This window comes from Trichechus manatus, unplaced genomic scaffold (assembly GCF_000243295.1).
Source record: "Trichechus manatus latirostris isolate Lorelei unplaced genomic scaffold, TriManLat1.0 scaffold00009, whole genome shotgun sequence".
In the NCBI taxonomy this organism is placed as follows: Eukaryota; Metazoa; Chordata; class Mammalia; order Sirenia; family Trichechidae; genus Trichechus; species Trichechus manatus.
In genome coordinates this window covers 18,408,451-18,430,236 of record NW_004443945.1, presented here as the reverse complement: position 1 = coordinate 18,430,236, position 21,786 = coordinate 18,408,451, and the positions used below count along the sequence as shown (strand labels likewise).

The following is a 21,786-nucleotide window of genomic DNA, read 5'->3' as shown; positions in this document are numbered from 1 at the left end:
CTGTCAGGGCGGTCATTGGTGGTAGCCGGGCACCATCTAGTTCTTCTGGTCTCAGGCTGATGCAGTCTCTGGTTTATGTGGCCCTTTCTGTCTCTCAGGCTAATATTTTCCTTGTGTCTTTGGTGTTCTTCGTTCTCCTTTACTCCAGGTTGTTTTTTTTTTTGTCCTTGAGAATATACACAGTAAAACATACATCAAATTCAGCAGTTTCTACATGTACAGTTCAGTGATAATGACTACATCTTCGAGTTGGGCAACCATTGTCTCTGTCTTTTCCTGAGATGTTCCTCCCCCATTAACATAAACTTACTGCCCACTAAGGTTCCTATCTAATTTTCCAAGTTGCTGTTGTCAACTTGATCCCATATAGATGGGTCTTTAAAAAAGTATAATGCTCAGGACATTCTTTACTAGTTAAGGAAAACTATGGTTTTGTTTTAAGAAGACTTCAGGGAATATTTTTAGCTAAAGGTTTAACAGTTATCTCAGGGCAATAGTTTTAGGGGTTCATCCAGCCTCCATGGTTCCAGAAAGTCTGGATTCCATGAGAATTTTAAATTAGGGTCTGTATTTTCCCCCTTTTGATCAGGATTTTTCTGTGGAATCTTTGATCAAAATGTTCAGTAATGGTAGCCAGGCACCATGCAGTTCTTATAGTCTCATGGCAAAGGCAGTAGTTGTTCATGCAGGCAATTAGCCACACATCCAGGAAATGGATATGTGTCCTTTGTCTATTTTTGATTGGGTTGTTTGTCTTTTTCTCGATAACTTCTAAGAGTTCTTTATATATTCTGGATATCAAACCCTTATCAGATATATGGTTCCCCAAAATTTTCTCCCAATCTGTAGGTTGTCTCTTCACTTTGTTGATAAAGGTTTTTGATACTCAAAAGTTTCTAATTTTGATGTAGTTCAGTTTATCTGTTTTGTCTTTTGCTTCTTGTGCTTTTGTTGTCATATCTAAGAATTGTTAAAAACTAGGTCTCAAAGCTTGACCCCTCTGTTTTCTTCTAACAGTTTTAGATCTCACATTTAGGTCCTTGATTCATTTTGAATTAATTTTCATATATAGCTTGAAATATTGTTCCAGCTTTATTCTTTCCATGTGGAAATCCAGTTTTCCCAGGCGCCGTTTACTGAAGAGTTTCTTCTTTCCCCATTTAATGGACTTAGCATAGTTATTGAAAATCAGTTGACCATAGATGTATGGGTTTGTTTCTGAACTCTCAATCCTGTTCTACTGGTCTGCCATTATACCAGCGCCAGACTGTTTTGATTACTGTAGCTTTATAATATGTTTTGAAATCTGGACGTGTGAGTCTTCCTACTTTGTTCTTTTTTTTTTTTTTTTTCCTTGATAGTATTTTACTGAGTTTTTGTTTATCTGGAAATGCCCTAATTTCACCGTCATATTTGAGAGACAGTTTTGCTGGATATGTAATTCTTAGCTGGCAGTTGTTTTCCTTCAAGGCTTTATATATGTCATCCCATTGCCTTCTTGCCTGCATGGTTTCTGCTGAGTAGTCAGAGCTTATTCTAATTGACTCTCTTTTGTAGATGACTTTTCTTTTATCTCTAGCCGCTCTTAAAATTCTCTCTTTATCTTTGGTTTTGGTAAGTTTGATTATAATATGTCTTGGTGACTTTCTTTTGGATCTACATTATGTGGGGTTTGGTGAGCATCTTGGATAAATATCTTCTCATCTTTCATGATCAGGGAAGTTTTCTGTCAACAAATCTTCAACAATTTTCTCTGTATTTTCTGTTATCCCCCCCCCTTCTGGTACTCCAATCACTCGTAGGTTATTTCCCTTAATAGAGTCCCACATGACTTTTAGAGTTTCCTCATTCTTTTTAATTCTTTTATCTAATTTTTCCTCAAATAAGTTGGCATCTAGTGCTTTATCTTCAATGTCACTAATTCTAACTTCTACTGCCTCAATTCTGCTCCTATGACTTTCTATTCAGTTGCTAATTCTGAAATTTTATTGTTAATCTCCTGGATTTCTGATTGCTGTCTCTCTGTGGATTCTTGCAGCCTATTAAATTTGTCATTATGTTTTTGAACAACTTTTTCAAGTTCTGCTACTACTTTGTCTGTGTGTTCTCTGGAAGTTTCTGCATTTTGTAGAATTTCCTTTCTAATTTCTAGAAGAGTTCTGTGTATTAATCTTTTGTATTCTGCCTCTGGTAATTCCAAGAAATTCTCTTCCTGCAGAGTTTATTGATTCTTTATTTTGGGAGCTTGCTGAAGCCATCGTGGACTGCCTATTTATGTGATTTGATACTGACTGTTATCTCCGAGCCATTGATAAGTTATTATAATTTTATTTTATATTTGTTTAGTGAGTCCTAGCTTCTTTTTTTGTTTTATTTTGTTTTGATATGCCCCAATAGGCTGCTCATGTGCGCTAGTTTGTTTATTGGCATCTTTGAAGTTCTAACGTCCTGTCACCAGGTAGTTAGTTCTGTAACTAAGTACATGCACACAGGAGTCCATTACATTTTCCTGTATGGGTTCAGCTCAGGTGTCCAGGCAGTCGGTCACCAAGTGTGTGGTGCAGGCTCTCACCTACAGTCCTAGAGAGGCATGGGTGATTGGTGCAGGCAGTGGACTCTGGCTGTGGTAGGGGATCATGTGCTGAGCCAGGCAGGGGGCTGATGGCTGCCCCTGAGAGTCTGAAAGGAAAGCGTGTCCCTATTCCCTAGGGCAAGTAGGTAGGTGAGTTTTACAGCCGGACTATGAGCACCTCACTTTGTTGGCTGTAAAGACTTGAGGGTACCACTTTTTCTTGGACTCCTGTAGCAGGTGACTAGGTGGTTTAGGTGATGTCACCAGTCCTCAAGCCCCTGTTGTGGATCGATAAAAGTGTCTACTTAAGGGACAGGGCTGTTTTGAGGGTCACAAATCTGCCACTTCACAGCTGAAACAGTTGAAGTTAAACTTCAGATGTTTGCCCGTTTGTACTGTGGTAGTGACGGCTAACGCTGTTGAGATGGGTCCCCACAAGTCTATACAGGGGTGTAAGGCACTTAAAGTCTGCAGACCCCTTATGCCTGTGCCTAGCAAAGGAGCTGTGCTGACCCTGTGTTCCTGGCTTAGGGGAGCCAGTAGCTTATTTGTTCCCTCTCCAAGGCCAGGAGAATGGGTCGGGGTGCCTTTTGGGATCTACTTCCAGCCCAGCAGACTCCCGGTGCAGAGCGTGGAGGGAGGAGGTAAAAGGGAGAGAGGTTTTTCCCAAATGGGCTTTTTTTTTTTTTTAAATCCCCACGAAATGCCGCACGCATTTACTTACCTGTAGCCACTTGGGAGCTGCTTTTCACTGGTTCGGAGTGTCTAAGCAGAATCTTTGCTGCCGAATCTCTCTCAATGTGGAAACTGCTTTCTGAGTGCACACACAGCTGTTTGCCTTCTTCACTGTGGTCCCGGAGTGGCTGAAGAGTTGCCATCCTGCCGCCACTGCTCTGGTGCTGCTGGCTTCTTCCGAACCGTCTCCGTCTCCCCTTGCCACTCAGTCTGATTCCTCAACTTTGCCTTGTTCAGGGCTCCTAGATATTCATACATAATCACTTGTTTTTCCAGGTCTTTGTTGTAAGAGGGATATAGGAAGCGTCTGACTGCACCGACATTTTGGCTCCGCCTCCATTTTATTGAGTTTTTGGTGAAAGTTTATACAGCAAGTTCGGTTCCCATTTGTCTTAGGCTAGGTTCTCTAGAGAAGCAAAACCAGTAAAGTGTATAAGTATATAGAGAGAGAAAGAGAGATTTTTATCAAGGAAATGGCTTATGCAGTTGTGGAAGCTGGAATGTCCCAAGTCCGTGGGTCAGCCTGGAGGCTTCTCCTAATTCATGTAGCTGCAGAGGCTGGCGAACCCAAGATCAGTAGGTCAGAGAGCAGGGCTCTTGCTCACAGGCTAGGAAGACTGACGAATCCCAAGATTGGCAGGCAAGACCACAGGTAAGCTGCTAGCTCAAGTCCCAAGAACTGGAGGTCAGATGTAGAGGAGCCAACTGCAGGATCCAAAGTAAGCAAAAGCCCATGAGCCTTGCCAGAACATCCACTCATATTCAGTGGTGGCCACATGCTCAGGGAAACTTTCTTTCAACTGATTGGCTGCTCACAACAGATCCCATCATGGAAATGATCACATTGTATCATATCTCATCATAGAAGTGATTTCAATATCATAAAACTGCCAATCCACTGAGAATCACAGCCCAGCCAAGTTGACACACAACCTTAACCATCACACCATTTGACAATTTCCGCACAGATTATTCAGTGACATTAGTTATATTAGTCACAATGTGTCAGTATTGTCTTTAATTGTGTTCTATTTGTTCTATTTTCAGTATTCTTGTTTTCCTTCTACCTTATCGTCTCATCTTTTGTTTTGAGTGATTGCTTACCTTTTAGTCTCATTCAGATGGTTTTTAAGTAGAGCACCAATCTTGCGGATAATATCCTTTATTTTGTGTGCCACTCTGCTATTTGGCTAAAAGGTGGTCTCAGAATAGGCTTCATTCTAGGTTTAAGGAGTTTCTCAGGGCGATAGTCTCAGGGAGTCTTCAGATCTCTACTGTCCTAATTTTTCTGGATTTTTTTTTTTTTTTTTTTTTTTTAAGAGTTGTGCTGCACATTTTTCTCCCATTTTATCTGGGACCATCTATTGTGACCCCTGTCAGAATGGTCAGTAGTTGTAGCCAGGCACCATCTAGTTCTTCTGGTCTCAGGATAGGTGAGGTTGTGGCTTGTATAGACTTGTTCCTTCTCTGAGCTTTTGGTTACCTTCTTAGTGTTTTGCTCCTGGTGAGTAGAGACCCATAGTTGTGTCTTAAATGGCATCTCAAAAGCTTTCAAGACCCCAGATGCTACTCACTTCACTAGGATACAAATCATGATTAACTAAGTTATGCCAATTGACTGAGTTGTCCCATGAGACTATGGTCCTAAGCTTTCAAACACAGGAAACCAATCTTGGAAGGTGTTTGGTTATGTCTAAGGAGTATCCATACTTGGGTCTTCAGTGAATATATGTGCCTGCACCTGCATATTTGTATTTACACATACTTACAGTTACTTCTATCTGTTCTAATCTATGTACACACCTGTACCTACTTGTATGCCAATATGCCTATACCCATCCATATGTATTCAGACACTCGTTTTTACTTTGGTTGTGCTGTGCTCACTACATCCACATTCAGTGCCACATTTCCCATCACCAGAAATAACCCATGTCTACAATCTAAGGCATACTTCCACCCCCCCGCATCCTCGCAACCGCCAATGAACATCAGTCTCTCTATATGTATCTATTCTTGTCTTCTTATAAAAGAAGGATCATACAATATTTGTCCTTTTATGCTTGACTTATTTCACTTAGCTTTATGCCCTCCAGGTCCATCCATGTTATGTTTCACAGACTCATCATTGTTCTTATGGTTGCATAGTGTTATGGATTGAACTGTGTCCTCCCAGAAATATGTATCAACTTGGCTACGCCATGATTCCCAGTATTGTTTGGTTGTCTACCATTTTGTGATCTGATGTGATTTTCCTATGTCTTGTGAATCCTACCTCTATGACATTAATGAGGCAGGATTAGAGACAGTTGTGTTAATGAGGCAGCATTCAATCTACAGGATTAGGTTGTATGTTGAGTCAGTCTCTAGAGCAGAGAGGAGTGGGACCTCATTACCACCAAGCAAGAAGAGCCAGGAGTGCACATATCTTTTGAACCTGGAGACCTTGCTCTAAGAAGCTCCTAGACCAGGGGAAGATTGATGAAAAGGACCTTCACCCAGAGCCAACAGAGAGTAGGACTGCTGGATCATAGGGTAGTTCTATTTCTATTTCTAGTTTTTTGAGAAAGCACCTTTCATGGATTGAATTGTGTCCCCTAAAAATATGTTTATCAATTTGGCTGGGACATGATTCCCAGTATTGTGTGATTGTCCACCATTTTGTCATCAGATGTGATTTTCCTGTGTGTTGTAAATCCTGCCTCTATGATGTTAATGGGGGGGGGCGGCAACAGTTGTGTTGATGAGGCAGGACTCAATCTACGGGATTGGATTTTGTCTTGAGCCAATTTCTTTTGGGATATAAAAGAGAGAGGCAAATGGAGATCCAGGGAGTCCTCATACCACCAAGAAGGCAGTGCCAAGAGCAGAGCGCGTCCTTTGGACCCAGGATTCCTGTGCAGAGAAGCTCCTAGCCCAGGGAAAGATTGATGAGAAGGACCTTCCTCCAGAGCTGACAGAGAGAGAAAGCCTTCCCCTGGAGCTGATACACTGAATTTGGACTTCTAGCGTACTTTACTGTGAGGAAAGTAAATTTCTGTTTGTTAAAGCTATCTACTTGTGGTATTTCTGTTATAGCAGCACTAGATAACTAAGACAGCGCCTTACTGTTTTCCATAGTGGTTGTGCCATTTTACAGTCCCACCAGCAATGAATAAGAGCTCCAGTCTCGCCACAGCCTCACCAATATTTATTGTTACCTGTTTTTTTTTATGTGTGCCGTTTTAGCCAAGGTAAAATGGTATCTCATTGTAGTTTTGATTTGCATCTTTCTGGTGGCTAATGATCGTGGACATCATTTCATGTGTTTGTTGGCTGCTTGAATATCTTTTTTGGTGAAGATTCTGTTCATGTCCTTGGCCCATTTTGTGATTGTGTTGTTTGTCTTTTTGTTGTTGAGTTGTTGCATTTTTCTATAGATTTTAGAGATTAGATCCTTATCAGATACGTCATTTCCGAAGATTTTTTTCCCAGTCTGTAGGTTGTCTATTCATTCTTTTAATAAAGTCTTTTGATGAGCATAAGTTTTTAATTTTTATGAGGTCACATTTATCTATTTTGTTTTCTCTGTTCGTGCATTGGTTATGTTTGTTATCCTATTTTTACAAAAGATTAGGTCCCGTAGCTTTCTCCCTATGTTTTGTTCAGGAATTTTATGGTTTTAGGTTTAACATTATAAGTCTTGATCCCTTTTGAGTTAGTTTTTGTGTATGGTATGAGGTGTGGGTCCTGTTTCATTTTTCTGAAAGTGAATATCCAGTTTAACCAGCACCATTTATTAAAGAGAGTGTTTCTGCCCCACTGAATGGACTTTGACCTCTTGTTGAAAATTAGTTGTCCATAGATGGCTGGGTTTAATTCTGAGTTCTCAGTTCTATTCAACTGGTCTATGTGTCTATCATTGAACCAGTAAATACCAGGCTGTTTTGTTTACAGTGGCTGTATAGTATGTTTTGCTGTCAGGGAGTGCGAGGCCTCCTGCTTTGTTTTTTTCTTGAATATTGCTTTGGTTGTTTGGGATCTCTTTCCTTTCTATATGAATTTGGTTGTTAGTTTTTCCATTTCAATAAAGAATAATATTGGAATTTGTATCAGGATTGCATTGTATCTGTAGATTGCTTTAGGTAGAATTGACATTTTCACTATATTAATTCTTCCAGTCCATGAACACAGGATATCTTTCTATTTTTGTAGTAATGTTTTATAATTTTCATTGTATGGGTCTTTTATGTCCCTGGTTAGGTTAATTCCTAGGTAATTTACTGATTTGGGGGCCATTGTAAATGGTATTGTTTTCTTGATTTCTTTTTCAGAGTAGTCTTTGTTAGTGTATAGGAACCCAACTGATTTTTGTGTGTTGATCTTCTACCTAGCAATGTTGCTAAATTCTTCTATTAGTTCCAGCAGTTTTCTTGTAGAATCTTTGGGGGTCTTCTATGTATAGAACCATGTCATCTGCAAATAGAGATAGTTTTACTTCTTCCTTTCCGGTGTGAATACCTGTCGTTTCTCTTTCTTGTCTTATTGCTCTGGCTAGGACTTCCAGTACAATGTTGACTAAGAGTGGTAATAATGGGCATCCTTGTCTCATTCTCATTCTCAAAGGGAAGGCTGTCAGCCTTTCTCTGCTGAGTATTGTGTTGGCTATTGGTTTTGCATATATGCTCTTAATTATGTTGAGAAATTTCCCTTCTATTCCTATTTTGCTAAGAGTTTTTATCTGGAAAGGGTGTTGAATTTTATCAAATGCCTTTTCTCTGTCAATTGATATGATCATATGGTTCTTATTCTTTTATTTATGTGGTATATTACATTGATTGATTTTCCCAATGTTGAACCACCCATATAATCCTAGTATGAGTCCCACTTTATCATGATATTTGATTTTTTCTTTTAATATGTTGCTGAAGTCTGTTAGCTAGAATTTTGTTTAAATTTTTTGCATCTATGTTCATAGGGGGTATTGGTCTGCAATTTTGTTTTTTTGTGATGTCTTTGCGTGATTTAGGTATCAGGGTTATGCTGGCTTCACAGAAAGAGTTTCGTAGTGTTCCTTCCTCTTCTATATTTTTGAAGAGATTGAGTAGGATTGGTGACAACTCTTCTCTGTATGTTTGGTAGAATTCTCCAGTGTAACTGTCAGGTCCTGGGCATTTTGTTGTTGTTGTTGTTGGAAGTTTTTTGATGACATCTTCAGTCTCTTCTTTTGTTTGTAATGGGTCTGTTGAAACTTTCTACCTCTGTTTGTGTTAGTTTGGATAGGTTGTGTATTTCTAGGAATTTATTCATTTCTTCTAGGTTTTTCAGATTTTTTTGAGTACAGTTTTTCATAGTTATCAGTTGTGATCTTCTTTATGTCTGTTGGATTGGTTGTAATGTTACCAATTTCATTTCTTAATTTGGTTATTTGCCTCTTCTGATTTTTTTCTTTTGTCAGCCTAGCCAGTGGTTTGTCTATTTTATTGATTCTTTCAAAGAATCAGCTTCTAGTTTTATTGATTCTGTTGTTTTTCTATTTTCTATTTCATTTATTTCTACCTTGATCTTTATTATTTCCTTTTTCTGGTAGTTTTTGGCTTCTTTTACTCTCCTTTTCTATTTGTTCAAGTTCTTGATTTAAGTTAATGATTTTGGCTCTTTCTTCCTTTTTAATGTAGGCATTTTTAATGTAGGCATTTTTAATGTAGGCATTCCTATGAGTTTCCCTCTGAATACTGCTTTTGCTGTGTCCCAAAGGTTTTGATTTGCTGTGTTTTCGTTTTCATTTGATTGTAGAAGTTTTTTTAATTTCACTTTTGATTTCTTCTATGACCCAATGGTGTTTTTAGTAGTGTACTATTTAGTTTCCATGTATTTTTTTCCCTTATTTTTCCTATTGTTGATTTCCAGCTTCATACCATTATGGTCAGAGAAGATGCTTTGTATATTTCAGTGTTTTTAAATTTGTTGTGACTTGTTTTATGTCCCAGCATATGGTCCATTCTGGAAAATGATCCACGTGTGCTGGAGGAGAATGTATATTGTTCTGATGCTGGGTGGAGTGTTCTCTCTATGTCCATTAGGTCCATTTTGCTTATGGTTTTATTTAAATTCTCAGTGTCCTTAGTGATCTTCTTTTTAGATGATCTGTCTGTAATTGGAAGTGATGTGCTGAACTCCCCTACTTTTATTATGGAGTTGTCTGCTTCTCCTTTCATATTAATCAGTATTTGTTTCATGTATTTTGGAGCATTGCTATTAGGTACATACATATTTATAATTGTCACGTCTTCTTGCTGGATTATTATCTCACCTTATGAATGAGGAGACTGGGGCTCAGAGAAGTTAAGCAACCTGCCCACAGTCGCTCAGCTGGTATGTGGCAGAACTGGACTTGAACCCACATCAGACCCCAAAATATGTGTGCATAACCACGATATTCTACCCATTTCTAGTCCTGGACCCATCCCCCAAGGTACCCCATGCAGATATTCCTGAGGAGAATGAGGACTGGCAAACTCTTATTCATTCTTCAAAACCCAACTTACTCATCACCTCTTCTGTGAAGCCTTTTCTTCCACCCACGTCAGGATCTTAGGAGGCAGTGAAGGCAAGTGTAAGTAAGTCTCAGCACAGTGCCCAGCCCAGCACACCATCAGTCCTTGTGAATAACGAAGAGCACCATTCAAGGAATCTCACTTTGGCTGCCTTGATTCAGCTCAAGATACAGAGGCTTGGGGAATACTGTGGAGGATGGAAATGGAGCTTTCATTGGAATTGGGCTTTGTTCCTTGAGGGTGTCAGTTTTGCTGTGGACAGCCGAAAAGCCGAGGCTATCCCCTGGAAAGACTGGATTCCTTTCCTTCTGAGAGGTGATGGGAGATGGGCTTCATCTGCCTGGGAACTGTGCTTCCGCACCCTATCATGGAGAGCACCTTGGCAACCACCATGCCAGGGTTCTTCCTCACAGCAACCTCATGATGAGGTACTCATTTTGTGCCAATTTTGCAGGTGGAAAAACTGACTCAACCAATTAAGCAGCTTGCCCAAGGTCATGGAGCTGGTGAGTGGAAGGGAAAGGATTTAAACCAACCCCAGCGCCTACGATCTCACCATCAACCATAGCCGTGGAGGGTGGCCTTCCTTCTTTGGGATACAACCCCTGAGGAAGAGGCAAGCTGACATTTCCCAGTCTTCGTCTCCTTCCTGACTTGTGAAAATGCTTTTCCTCTCTACATATTTCTCAAATGGCTGAAGCTTGGCATGGATGTCGAATCTAAGCAGCAAGAGGCTTTTGGAGAAGAAGCTCAGTTGAGGCTATTTCTGAGGTGATGTCTGTGAGAGGCGAAGCTCCCCACACAGAGAACTTGTGAGGGGCTATCAGAACATGCTGTGTTTTCTTCTCAGCTGGTTCCAGGCAGCTGATGCTGGGAGGACCAAGAACTTGTGGGTCCCCGAGGCGCTAACCTCCCTGGACCTCCTCGGACTTCATACTGCCAAGAAAGCAGTGCTGGGAGCAGAGTGCATCCTTTGGACCTGAGGTTCCTACACTGGGATGCTCCCAGACCAAGGGAAGACTGATGACAAGGACCTTCCTCCAGTGCCAACAGAGAGAGAGAGCCTTCCCCTGGAGTCAGTGCCCTGAATTCAGACTTGTAGCCTACTGGACTATGAGAGAATAAATTTCTCTTTGTTAAAGCCATCCACTTGTGGTATTTCTATTATAGCAGCACTAGATGACTAAGACAGTTGTTATGTAATGTCCTTCTTTATCTCTTGTAATAGATTTTGATTTAAAGTCTGTTTTATCTGATATCAGTATGGCTACCCCTGCCCATTTTTTTTACTGGATGCATGGAATGTTTTTCTCTATCCTTTCATTTTCAGTCTGTTTGGGGCCTTATGTTTATAGATTGCTTTGCATAGTATTAATGTCTTAACAATATTAAGTCTTCAGTCCATGAACACTGAATGTCCTTCCATTTATTTAGGTCTTTTTTCATTTCTTTTAGTAATGATTTATAGTTTTTAGTGTACAAGTCTTTCACCTTCCTGGTTAAATTTATTCCTAGATATTTTATTCTTTTTAATGCTATTGTAAATGCAATTGTTGCCTTAATTTCCTTTTCAGAATGCGTATTGGCAACGTGTAGAAACCCAACTGACTTTTATGTGTTGGGAAAGTCATCTTTTGGTAACCCCATTACTTTGTACTCCCCCATATTTCTGGCCCACATTACCTGTCATCCTGACTATTACAAATGTCTTCCTGCCTCCACATTTCACTGTTACTTTTCTGTCAACACATTGCTCACCTATACCGAAGCCTCAATGGCTACCCACTAATTCCTGAGTAAAGCGCAAATTCCTTACCTTTAGTACATCAGTGCCGGCCACAATTTAGATCTACCTGTCTGACCTTATCCCCAATCCTTCTTTCATGTTCCTTTTCTCCAGCCAATTGAGACTATTAACTTTGCCCCATACATGCCATCTACTTTTACATGTCATCTTGTTCTTTTTGCCTGGAAAGGAACTCTTTATCTTTGCCAGTTGAAATCCTACCCAAACTATGAGACCTAAATAGTTCATGAAGGTTTCCTGATCACAATAGCTTGGAACAGACCCTCCTTTTTCTGTACTTCTGTAACACTTTGTACTTCTCCCAAGGCCTCTTTTGCATGTCTTATTTTCCCTACAGATCATAGCTCGTTACGAGGCAGAGAACACATTTCTTCCTACTTATTTCCTCCATAGTGCCTGACATAGTGTCTTCCTTATAGTACTGAGTAATGATAATATATTGAATGAATATAGAATAAGATAGTCTAACACAAGTTTCATACTTTTTATGCCTGATTTTTTTTATTGTACTTTAGATGAAGGTTTACAGAGCAAATTAGTTTCTCATTAAACAATTAATACACATATTGTTTTTTTGACATTGGTTGCCGACCCCACAACATGTCAACACTCTCCCCTTCTCGACCTCGGGTTCCCCATTACCAGCTTTCCTGTCCCCTCCTGCCTTCTCGTCCTTGCCCCTGGGCTGGTGCGCCCATTTAGTCTTGTTTTGTTTTATGTGCATGTCTAATCTTCGCTGATGGGTGAACCTCAGAAGTGACTTCAGTACTAAATTAAAAGGGTGTCCAAGGGCCCATACTCTTGGGGTTTCTCCAGCCTCTGTCAGACCAGTAAGTCTGGTCTTTTTTAGTGAGTTAGAATTTTGTTCTACATTTTTCTCCAGCTCTGTTTGGGACCCTCTATTGTGATCCCTGTCAGAGCAGTCAGTGATGGTAGCCAGGCACCATCTAGTTGTGCTGGACTCAGTCTTGGTGGATTATGCCTGATTTTTATAGTTCCTTCTATATCAAAGTAAAAATAGTTGTATGACTGTTTGTTATGAAATGGAGACTTTTCAGTACAGGTAGTCTCTGACTTACAACACATTCTAGTTATGACAAATCACACTTATGACAATCTGGGTTTTTTTGTTTGTTTGTTGCTTTGTTTTTGTACATCTCATCATTAGTAACATGTACTACGTACAATGTCAAAATGTACCTGTAAGTTTATAGGTAATGTTTCCAACCCCCAAAGACAAATAAAGAACAGATTTATAAAGATACTGATAATAAAAGGCAATAATAATGAAAAAAAAATGAGTATTTGACTTAACATCAGAACTGACTTACGACAGAGTTGTTGGAACACAGCCCCATCATACGTTAGGGACTACCTGTATACGCAGCAGTGAAATTTAGTGAACAGAGCCTCTCATCTTTGCTTGATATCCATGGGTATCTAAGCACTGCTATTTCAGTGCCCAAACCTAGTGCCATAAGTCCACAGTCATTGGTGATGACAGCATGGGAGGGAGGACTAGAGCACTCTTGGGGCTCCTGAATTCCTTTTGTAAATTAATTCTTTTCCTAATAAATTATATACATCTAATTGCCAAGAATTGCCAAGAAATCCAGCCAGAATGCTCCTTAGAAGCAAGGATGGTGAGACTTCTTCATTGCACATACTTTGGACATGTTATCAGGAGGGACCAGTCCCTGGGAAGGACATCATGCTTGGTGGAGGGTCAGCAAAAGGAGGAAGACTGTCAACGAGATCGATTGACACAGTGACTGCAACAGTGGGCGCAGACATAGCAACGATTGTGAAGATGGTGCAGGACAGGGCAGTGTTTCATTCTGTTGTACATAGGGTCTTTATGAGTCAGACACCGACTCGACAGCACCTAACAACAATAACAATTGCCGGTAATATTTATAGATGCTTTCTAACAGTAGACCAAACATTACAAATATTCAACTGACAATGCATATGGTGAGAAGTGTTATTAATATTTTCCCCCACTTAGCATTTCTGTGTGAACTAAATCCAAATGTGTCTGAATTTTCATAATTCAAAGAAAATATCTTTGCCATCATTCTGGGAACAAATAGCTGCCAAGCAAAACCTGACAGCATATTCCTTGGTGACATTCACTCATTAAAAACTGTGTACACAGAGTGGGCAGCTATCTAAAAGTGAGCTCATATGCAAATGTGAACACTCTTCAAATAAAGCTACATTGTCTATATTAAATCTTTCTTCGGAGTCCATGAAATTTTCAAGAAAAATATAGCTGAGCTTGATCTTAAGTACCTTGCCTCATTATTTTTTTGTCATTTCCAGCTACCAGTCTCTCCAAAGAAAACAGCTTTTCTTGTTTCTTTAGTTTTGTGTGTGCCCTGTGCTTTATTCCCAATTGATGCTATTAAAAAAACTGAAATAGTTCCAAATACCACTATTGTTTTTCTTTTTTTTTCTCCTACAACTAATATTTAAACATCAAAGATACTCTGGTGCTTTTATGTTATAGAGTGTATATAAGACCATATTTTCCCTAAAGGTATTTGCTGTCCAGGATTTTTTTTTTTTTTTTAACTGTTAGCCTTCTTTTTTAGAAGTCATATGAATGTTACCCTTTTGATTTCATAGGATTGCTGGTGGTTGTGTAAAGAAGAACTGTAATAGGGCCAGGTTAAAAGCAGGAAGATTACTTAGGAAAGTCTTAAAAATATTTTATTTAAATATTTTAAAACAAAAAAACCTACATTAATCAGCCGCCAAAAATCTCATTGTGATAACTGGTAATCTTGGAAAATTTTATAACTTAAATACTTTTGTAGGGCCCTTCCTCATGCTGATGGAGTCCCTGCATGGTACTAGCAGTTAACAGCTGCTAACTGAAGGGTTGGAGGTTTGAGGCCACCCAGAGGCTCCTTGGAAGAAAGGCCTGGCATCTATTTTAGAAAAATCAGCCATTGAAAATCCTGTGGAGCATAGTTCTACCCTGATGCCGATGGGGTCACTATAAGTCAGAATCAACTTAATAGCAACTGATACCTACTGCTGAAACTAGAAGATCCTTAATGTATTTATTTTAAGGGTCTCTATGCATTGGAATCGATTCGATGGCAATTGTTTTACAGAATTGTGTATAGTTCTTATAGAATGTTTTCAAAGTTTCATTCAGTCTGTTAATTGGAAAAGTGTTTCATGAGATTAGCCTTTGGGTAGCTCTTTGAAAAAGTATGTATCTTGTGAAGGAAATTTTGTGTCTTACAACTATTTTTCTTAAAATACTAGTTTTGCTTGCTTATAATTACTAATCATATAGAACATTGTTTATTTTAAATATGTATTTTAAAGGAGCAGTAATTATGTTTTGTTTAGAATACCTGTTTATTTAAACCAATTTTCTTAGCCTCAGTTAGTGAGTAGGAGTAGAAGAGTGAGTATTTGAATGACCAGAAAGAAATCCAAATATAACCAAAAGTGATGACACTATATAAATATATAAAAATGTGAATCAGGAGACTTAACTGGTAAAACTTACAATGAATACATACCAAAAAAAAAAAAAAAAGTTAAGTACAAAGACATTTTCTTTTATATTCAAAAAGTTGGAGGTATTTCTAATTTAATACATGTGATCTCATAAAAAGAGTATATTAAATGAACTACATCTTCAAATTGGTATTTTGTTCTTTTTCAAAAGAAAATATAAGGAATGGCAAGTTAGGGTCAAAAATAATGCCACAAGCCAAATTTATCTTTAATTACTGTCTAGCCATAAAAAGGAATGAATTATCAGCCAAGACCAAGATTCTGTGATCTCACATTTCAACCTTCTTGTCCTTCAGATGAATGAAATGGTCTTTTCTCAAATGTTCAACAGGCCTTTTACCATTTGATAGAACAATTATTTTTAAGAAGGTTCAGAACGTGATCTGGAAAACCACAATGAGTCTATGTGGCATATTTGCTATTCTTAGCCTGGTTGAATAAGCTGGAAGTGGATGAATAATGCAGGTTAGAGAGAAAACAGATGCTAAATATTACAAATAAGAACATTTTCCAGCAATGAGACTTTCATTTTAGAACTAGACTTTTCTTGGCACTTTTGGCATTATGACGATTATTGTTTTTCTCTCCAGCTGTTACACATCTGTATTGAAGGTTGGGGCAATTGGCGTTGGTCAGAGCCCTTCAGTGTGGACCATGCTGGGACTTTTATTAGAACAATTCAATATAAGGGTCGAACCGCTTCACTTATCATCAAGGTTCAGCAACTCAGCGGAGTGCAAAAACAGGTAAGTTTCCTTGTGTTCCCAACCCAGGCGACTCTTAATTTGATGTACTGCAGTGGAAACTTAGAGAAATGAGAATAATCCATAATCATGTAAAACACAGTGGTTATGGCTGATTATGCCTATAGAACCATGAACGTGAGCACGTAATAAGTGCTTATTGATGATCCTGATGAGGATCATGGCGTCCAACCCCTTGTCCCACATCTTTTACAAGAGCTGCTAACGAGCAGTAAAATTTACTGATTTTCATTTCACCTCTTCTCCCTGTCACCACCTACCTTCTGGTGGAGGTGCTAATAAGCTGTGAAATGGACAAAAGGCCTTTATAGAGAAGAAAAAGAAGCAAAGGACAGTGGGGACTCTGGACAGCCCCACAGTGGATAAACAAGAGTTGGTTCTCAGACATGTAAGAATAATCTGCTTGGAAGTGTTGCAGTACTTCCCCATGACAGAGTGGGCCTGTGTGTCCAGCAAGCTGTGTCTTTCCTAGGAGTTAACATTAACTGCAGTAAAAATTCACTGCAGTCTAGCTCTTGGCATATAAAACCTCAGCTCTCAGCACATATTTTTACCTATTTAAAAAACTTCCTTTTGGCTATTTTTGAAGTTCTAAGACTGCAAAGGGGGAAAAAAGTATCTGACACTTTTTTTATGTTAAGATGTGAAAATGTGGTTTTTAAAGATGTTTTCCAAACGTGGAGCATATGACAAGAGTAGAAAGAAAAAAAGGAAGTATTAAAATCTGAAAACTGGCTTCACTGCACACATAATAACTGGATTTATCATACGAGTTTTTAACATATACATCTGCATCTGGATTGTAACAGTTTGTCCAGTGCTTATGTGAACTGAGGACAGGATAGAAACAGCACTCAGTTCCTGGAAAAGGGAGCTTGCTTTATCAAGCAGCAGGGGCTATGCCATTGCTGTATGCCAGGAGTAAGCAGGAAGCAACTGTTGAGGTGAGCAGTAGGACCCATGTAATTCTTGGTCTGCATCTAACCAGGGAGCTAGACTTCATGTTCTCATTATGGTGGGCAACAGAAATGAAAAGAAAGATACAACAGAAGAGTCCCAGAAAAGAACCACGTGAGGGTTTTCCTAAGAAACTGATCATCCCTCAGGGTATTTATTGATTGCCTACAGTGGAACAAGACCCCTTGCTAACTGAAAGATTGGCATTTTGAGTCCACCCAGAGGCTCCTCAGAAGAAAGGCCCAGCAAGCTAATGCTGAAAAATCAGCCACTGAAAACTCGATGGAGCACAGTTCTTCTCTGACGCACATGGGGTCATCATGAGTCAGAATCAACTTGATGGCAATTGATTTTGATTTATGGTGAAACAGGGTAAAACGGAAGATACCGAGTATGTGGTGTAGTCTCTGGTCTTCAATTGGAAATTTATATAACCAAATAATGCATACAACTGACATTAAGTGTGAAAGGATTATAGAGATTTTACACAGAACATACAACTTGAGCTGGGCTTTGGAAAATGTGTGGAATTTGAATTAAGAGTGAGCATTCCAAGTAGGAAGTAAAATATAAACAAAGACACAAATATGGGAAGAGTGAGTCTTATTGAAGGATTCACGAGGGGACCAGCCTAGCTCGAATGAGCTCTGAGCTAGCGGGTCAAAAGGACAAAAACATCACTGACTCCCATCTGCCCTCAGAACTCTCTGACATAGATATGCTCTTAATAAATACATCCCAGTTTTGATACTGTTACCAGTGGTGTTAAAAGAATGTCCTATGTATCTTCCCAGTCACTAGCATGCATGCCTGAGAAATGGTCCTTCGGCGTCTGTTTGAGTACTTCAGATGATGAGAGGCTCACTCATTCACAGGGCAGCCTTTCCATTGTGGGTTGCTTCCAGCTATCATGAAGTTTTTTTGCATTCAGCCAGCTTTTACCATTCCCCAGAAGTTGTGAGACATACACAAGTATGCAACAACTTGTTGTGAGGACTCCACAGGTCAACTTCTCCTGTATGACAGCTCTTCAAAAACATGACGAGAGCTAGCATGTTTCCCCTTAGTTTCCTTCTCTCTAGGCCAGTGGTTCTCAAACATTAGTGTGCATCAGAATCCCCTTGAGGGCTTGTTAAAACACAGATTGCTGGGTCCCACCCCTGGATCCAGTAGATCTAGGGTGGCCTGAGAATTTACATTTCTGAGAAGTTTCTAACGAGTTCCCAGGTGATGCTGATACTGCTGACCCAGCAGCCACACTGACTACCATAGCTCTAGTCTAAAATTTCCCAGTTCCTTCAACCCTTTTGCACGTGGTTGCTAGAACATTTACTAATTAGTGGAATGACAGGTCCCTCTCTGGAGAAATGGTTTAATGATATCACGGGTAGTTAAGATCTCAGGCAACCTGAGTCCACATCATAGCTGTACTCATTTGCTAGTTGTGTGTAGGTAACTTCAGCAAGTTACTTAACCGCTTTGTGAATCAATTTCTCCATCTGTGAGATAAGGATAGTAATAGTATCCTCCTTACAAGGTTAATGTGAGGATTAAATGAATTCGTATAAGTGCTTACAAGAAGCCTTGGTGGCACAGTGGTTAAGCCCTTGGCTGCTAACCAAAAGGTCAGCAGTTTGAACCCACCAGCTGCTCTAGAGGAGAAAGACGTGGGTGTCTGCTTCAGTACAGATTTAAGCCTTGGAAACCCTATAGGGCAGTTCTACTCAGTCCTGCAGGGTCGCTATGAGTCAGAATTGACTCTACTGCAAAAGGTTTTTTAAAGTGCTTCCAGCAGTGTCTGGCCCACTGAAATATCCCAGTAAAATTTAGTTACTATTATAATGAAATATTCCCAGGCATGAGTAACACTAGTTGGACTTTTTTTGTAGTACTACAATACTGCCTCATTCTTGGATGGATATGTATTATCAAGGAATGATACTAAATTTCAGGGGAAGTTAATATATGCTAATATTCTAGAGCAAATATTACATATTGAAGCAGTATACTAGAAGTCAAAAAGTTGGCCATATAAAAATACATTTTGTTGTAATTCTTACAAAGTTTTGCCTGTCTTTTATTATTATTATTATTATTATTATTATTATTATAATAAAAGATTTCCTAACCCTAGCACTTACTACCTATACAACTTCAGGCAAACTTTTTAACCTTTCTGTCCCTCGTATTCTTCTTGTAAAGGAAACCAAACCCACTGCCATTGAGTCTATTACGACTCATAGTGACCCTATAGGACAGAGTAGAACTGCCCTATAGGATTTCCTAGGTTGCAGTCTTAACGGGAACAGCTGCTAGTGGGTTCAAACCACCTACTTGGAAACACTAATCTTTTTTTCTTTTAACAATAATCTTTTAAATAGCTTCTGCTGATTTTCTGAGTATTTCAAATTATTAACTTTTTTTCAAAATCTTAATGTACAGAGAACAGTTCATATCAGGACCAACAAAAATAAAATTCCATACATTGGAAGTTTAAGGAATCTCTTTAGTCATCCTCTTTGTAAATGTCAGAATACAGATTTTAAGGCATCTGGTGCCAAATCACATTTCATGATTTTTCCAAGTGTTATTTGTCATAAACATTCTTTTTAAAGAAGAAGATGAAGGTAAACTCTAGCCAAACAGGAAAGGACTATTTGGAGAGCTTGAATGAAGCATGAGCAGCATTCACATTTCATTTTCCTTTGAAAGGAAGTGTCATCTTCTACAGGAACTTGGACAGCCCATTTTATATTCCCACCATCATGGAAGGCACATACACATACATGTATTTTGAGTTTTAACATTTCTCGTCATTGGTCAGTCAAGTACAGTTGAGCTGTGTGTGAGAGCCATTAAAAAACTTAGCAGAGTAGTGGGCTGTGGGACACAGAGACAGCCATTGATTTAGCATAAATGAAGCGAATGGAAAATGGTTTATACTGAACCAAGAGAATATTGAAAGGTTCAGCAGACCACCATGCCAACTTCAGACCAATTTATGTATGTATCAAAGTTATGGAAAATCCAGTTTCTGGTCAGTAGTTTTCATCCTCTCATCTCTCACACACAAAAGCAAAAATCTAAAGTGTCTTTTCAGTTGGATTTGTTATCAGGGTAAATTAACCAGCATTCAGCTGAGCTCTAGTTAAAGTACATTAGAGACATGGGATTTGCTCTGCTCAATTCTGTCGTGATGTTAGGAAGAAAGATAGGAACCAAGCTTCCAAAAGAGCTTCATGGATTCCCACCTCCCTCACATCTTGGCTTCTTTCCTTCTATTCACCCACCCTCCACCCCCACCCTGGAAATTTGCAATAAATCACAGCTGCTTAATTACCAAGCCCCACTTGGGGGAGGTTGAGTGTATGCAGGTCCCTGATGTACCTTAACCACAGTTAACATGTCCCTGAATACTGGAGAATTGGCTAAAGTTTATTGTAATAGTAATTCTTGGTTATCTGTATTCTGCCTTTCATGTACCCCTCTCATTTCTCCAATTAAATGAAAACTGACCACATATAAAATTTTCAGTAACTTCCCATTATTCTTATACAGGGTAATATATACGTTGTACATTATACAACTAGTTACTCGTGTATATATGTTTGTTTCCATGTTTTCCATCCCTTCAATGAGGAAACCTTTACTGCTCTAAAAACTTAAATGTATATATGTATGTATATGTATCTTTATATGTACACTTTTCATCATGGTTGAGATATCATCTTCCAGTACATCTGGTGCTCTGGAGTTATTCTTTAATATCACTATTCTTGGCACTGATCTAATAAGAGTTCTGAAACCTGCTAAGTAAAATCATATGTAGAAACATTCAATACTCATCTTTGTGGCTTTGGGGAAAAATGGGAATTAGTGTGAAACCTGGAAATGTGTATTAAAGAGAAACCCTGCATTTAAAAAAATTAAGTGGCTGTCTTCAACTGATAGATTAATCTTGAAATTCTAACCATAATTTTCAAAATAAAGGCATTGTAAATTTTGCCACTTTGAAGGCAGACATGCCTCTCACTAAACCCTTCATTGGAAGAGCCATGAAATATCACCACTGCGATGAGTGGCCATTTTGGATTTTTCTTCATTTGAATAGCCTTCCCTCCCTGGCTACTTTTAAGGGTTTTCTTTTTATCAAATTTGAATGCTGGTTTAACAAGCTTTTTAGTTGTAAATGAAACTATAAAAACCTACCAAGAGGGTCTTTGTCTTTAAACAAAGTGAGTCCCAGATGGCTGCAGAGATTCTGTGGTTTCTGTGAGAGACAGCAGAATTTTCTTCTAAATCTCATGATGTCCAAAGGTTCTGGAGCAAGAGCAGTGTGCATCCATTGCCAGGCCTGGGCACACCAAGAATAAGAAGAACTAAGTACTGCTTCAGTATTTTACTTACAAATGTGTTTTTTAAGTTAGGGTATGCTATAGCATCTTAAGACTCATCATGAGTGTCTAATAACCCCTAGCATATGTTAAAGAAAAGTTTGCTAATTAGGACTCACAATTCCATTATGTTTGTTATTATGAATATATTGTTTTAAAAGATTATAATGACTAGAGTATCTAGGAGATATTAACAGTTAAGCACAGTTTTACAAATATATGCCTTCTAAAGAAAATTCAAAAGAATATACAACAGATAGTTGGAAAATAAATGTTTAAGAAAATGCTAAGCCTCACTGCTCAAATAATGCAAGTTAAAACAGCAATAATGTTTAATTTTTGATCTGTCAGTCTAACAGATTTATTTTGGGTAAATAATTATTTATAAATAGTTATTCATATTTGTATAAAGAACTACAGTTCATTAAAAATGACGGTGACATCAACAACAAGAAAATAAATTTAAGAAAAAATTTTT

The 21,786-nt window shown here is 38.8% G+C and overlaps 1 protein-coding gene across 4 annotated transcripts in view; it reads left to right on the top strand.

Moving 5' to 3' along the window:
- VPS13B (vacuolar protein sorting 13 homolog B) overlaps window positions 1-21,786 on the top strand; it is an 866,934-nt gene that overhangs the window by 773,654 nt on the left and 71,494 nt on the right. For all 4 annotated transcript variants that reach the window (XM_023726045.1, XM_023726044.1, XM_004370737.2 and 1 more), the window contains exon 44: window positions 15,784-15,939. In XM_023726045.1, coding sequence (XP_023581813.1) covers window positions 15,784-15,939 — 156 coding nt within the window. The remainder of the gene's footprint in view (window positions 1-15,783; window positions 15,940-21,786) is intronic.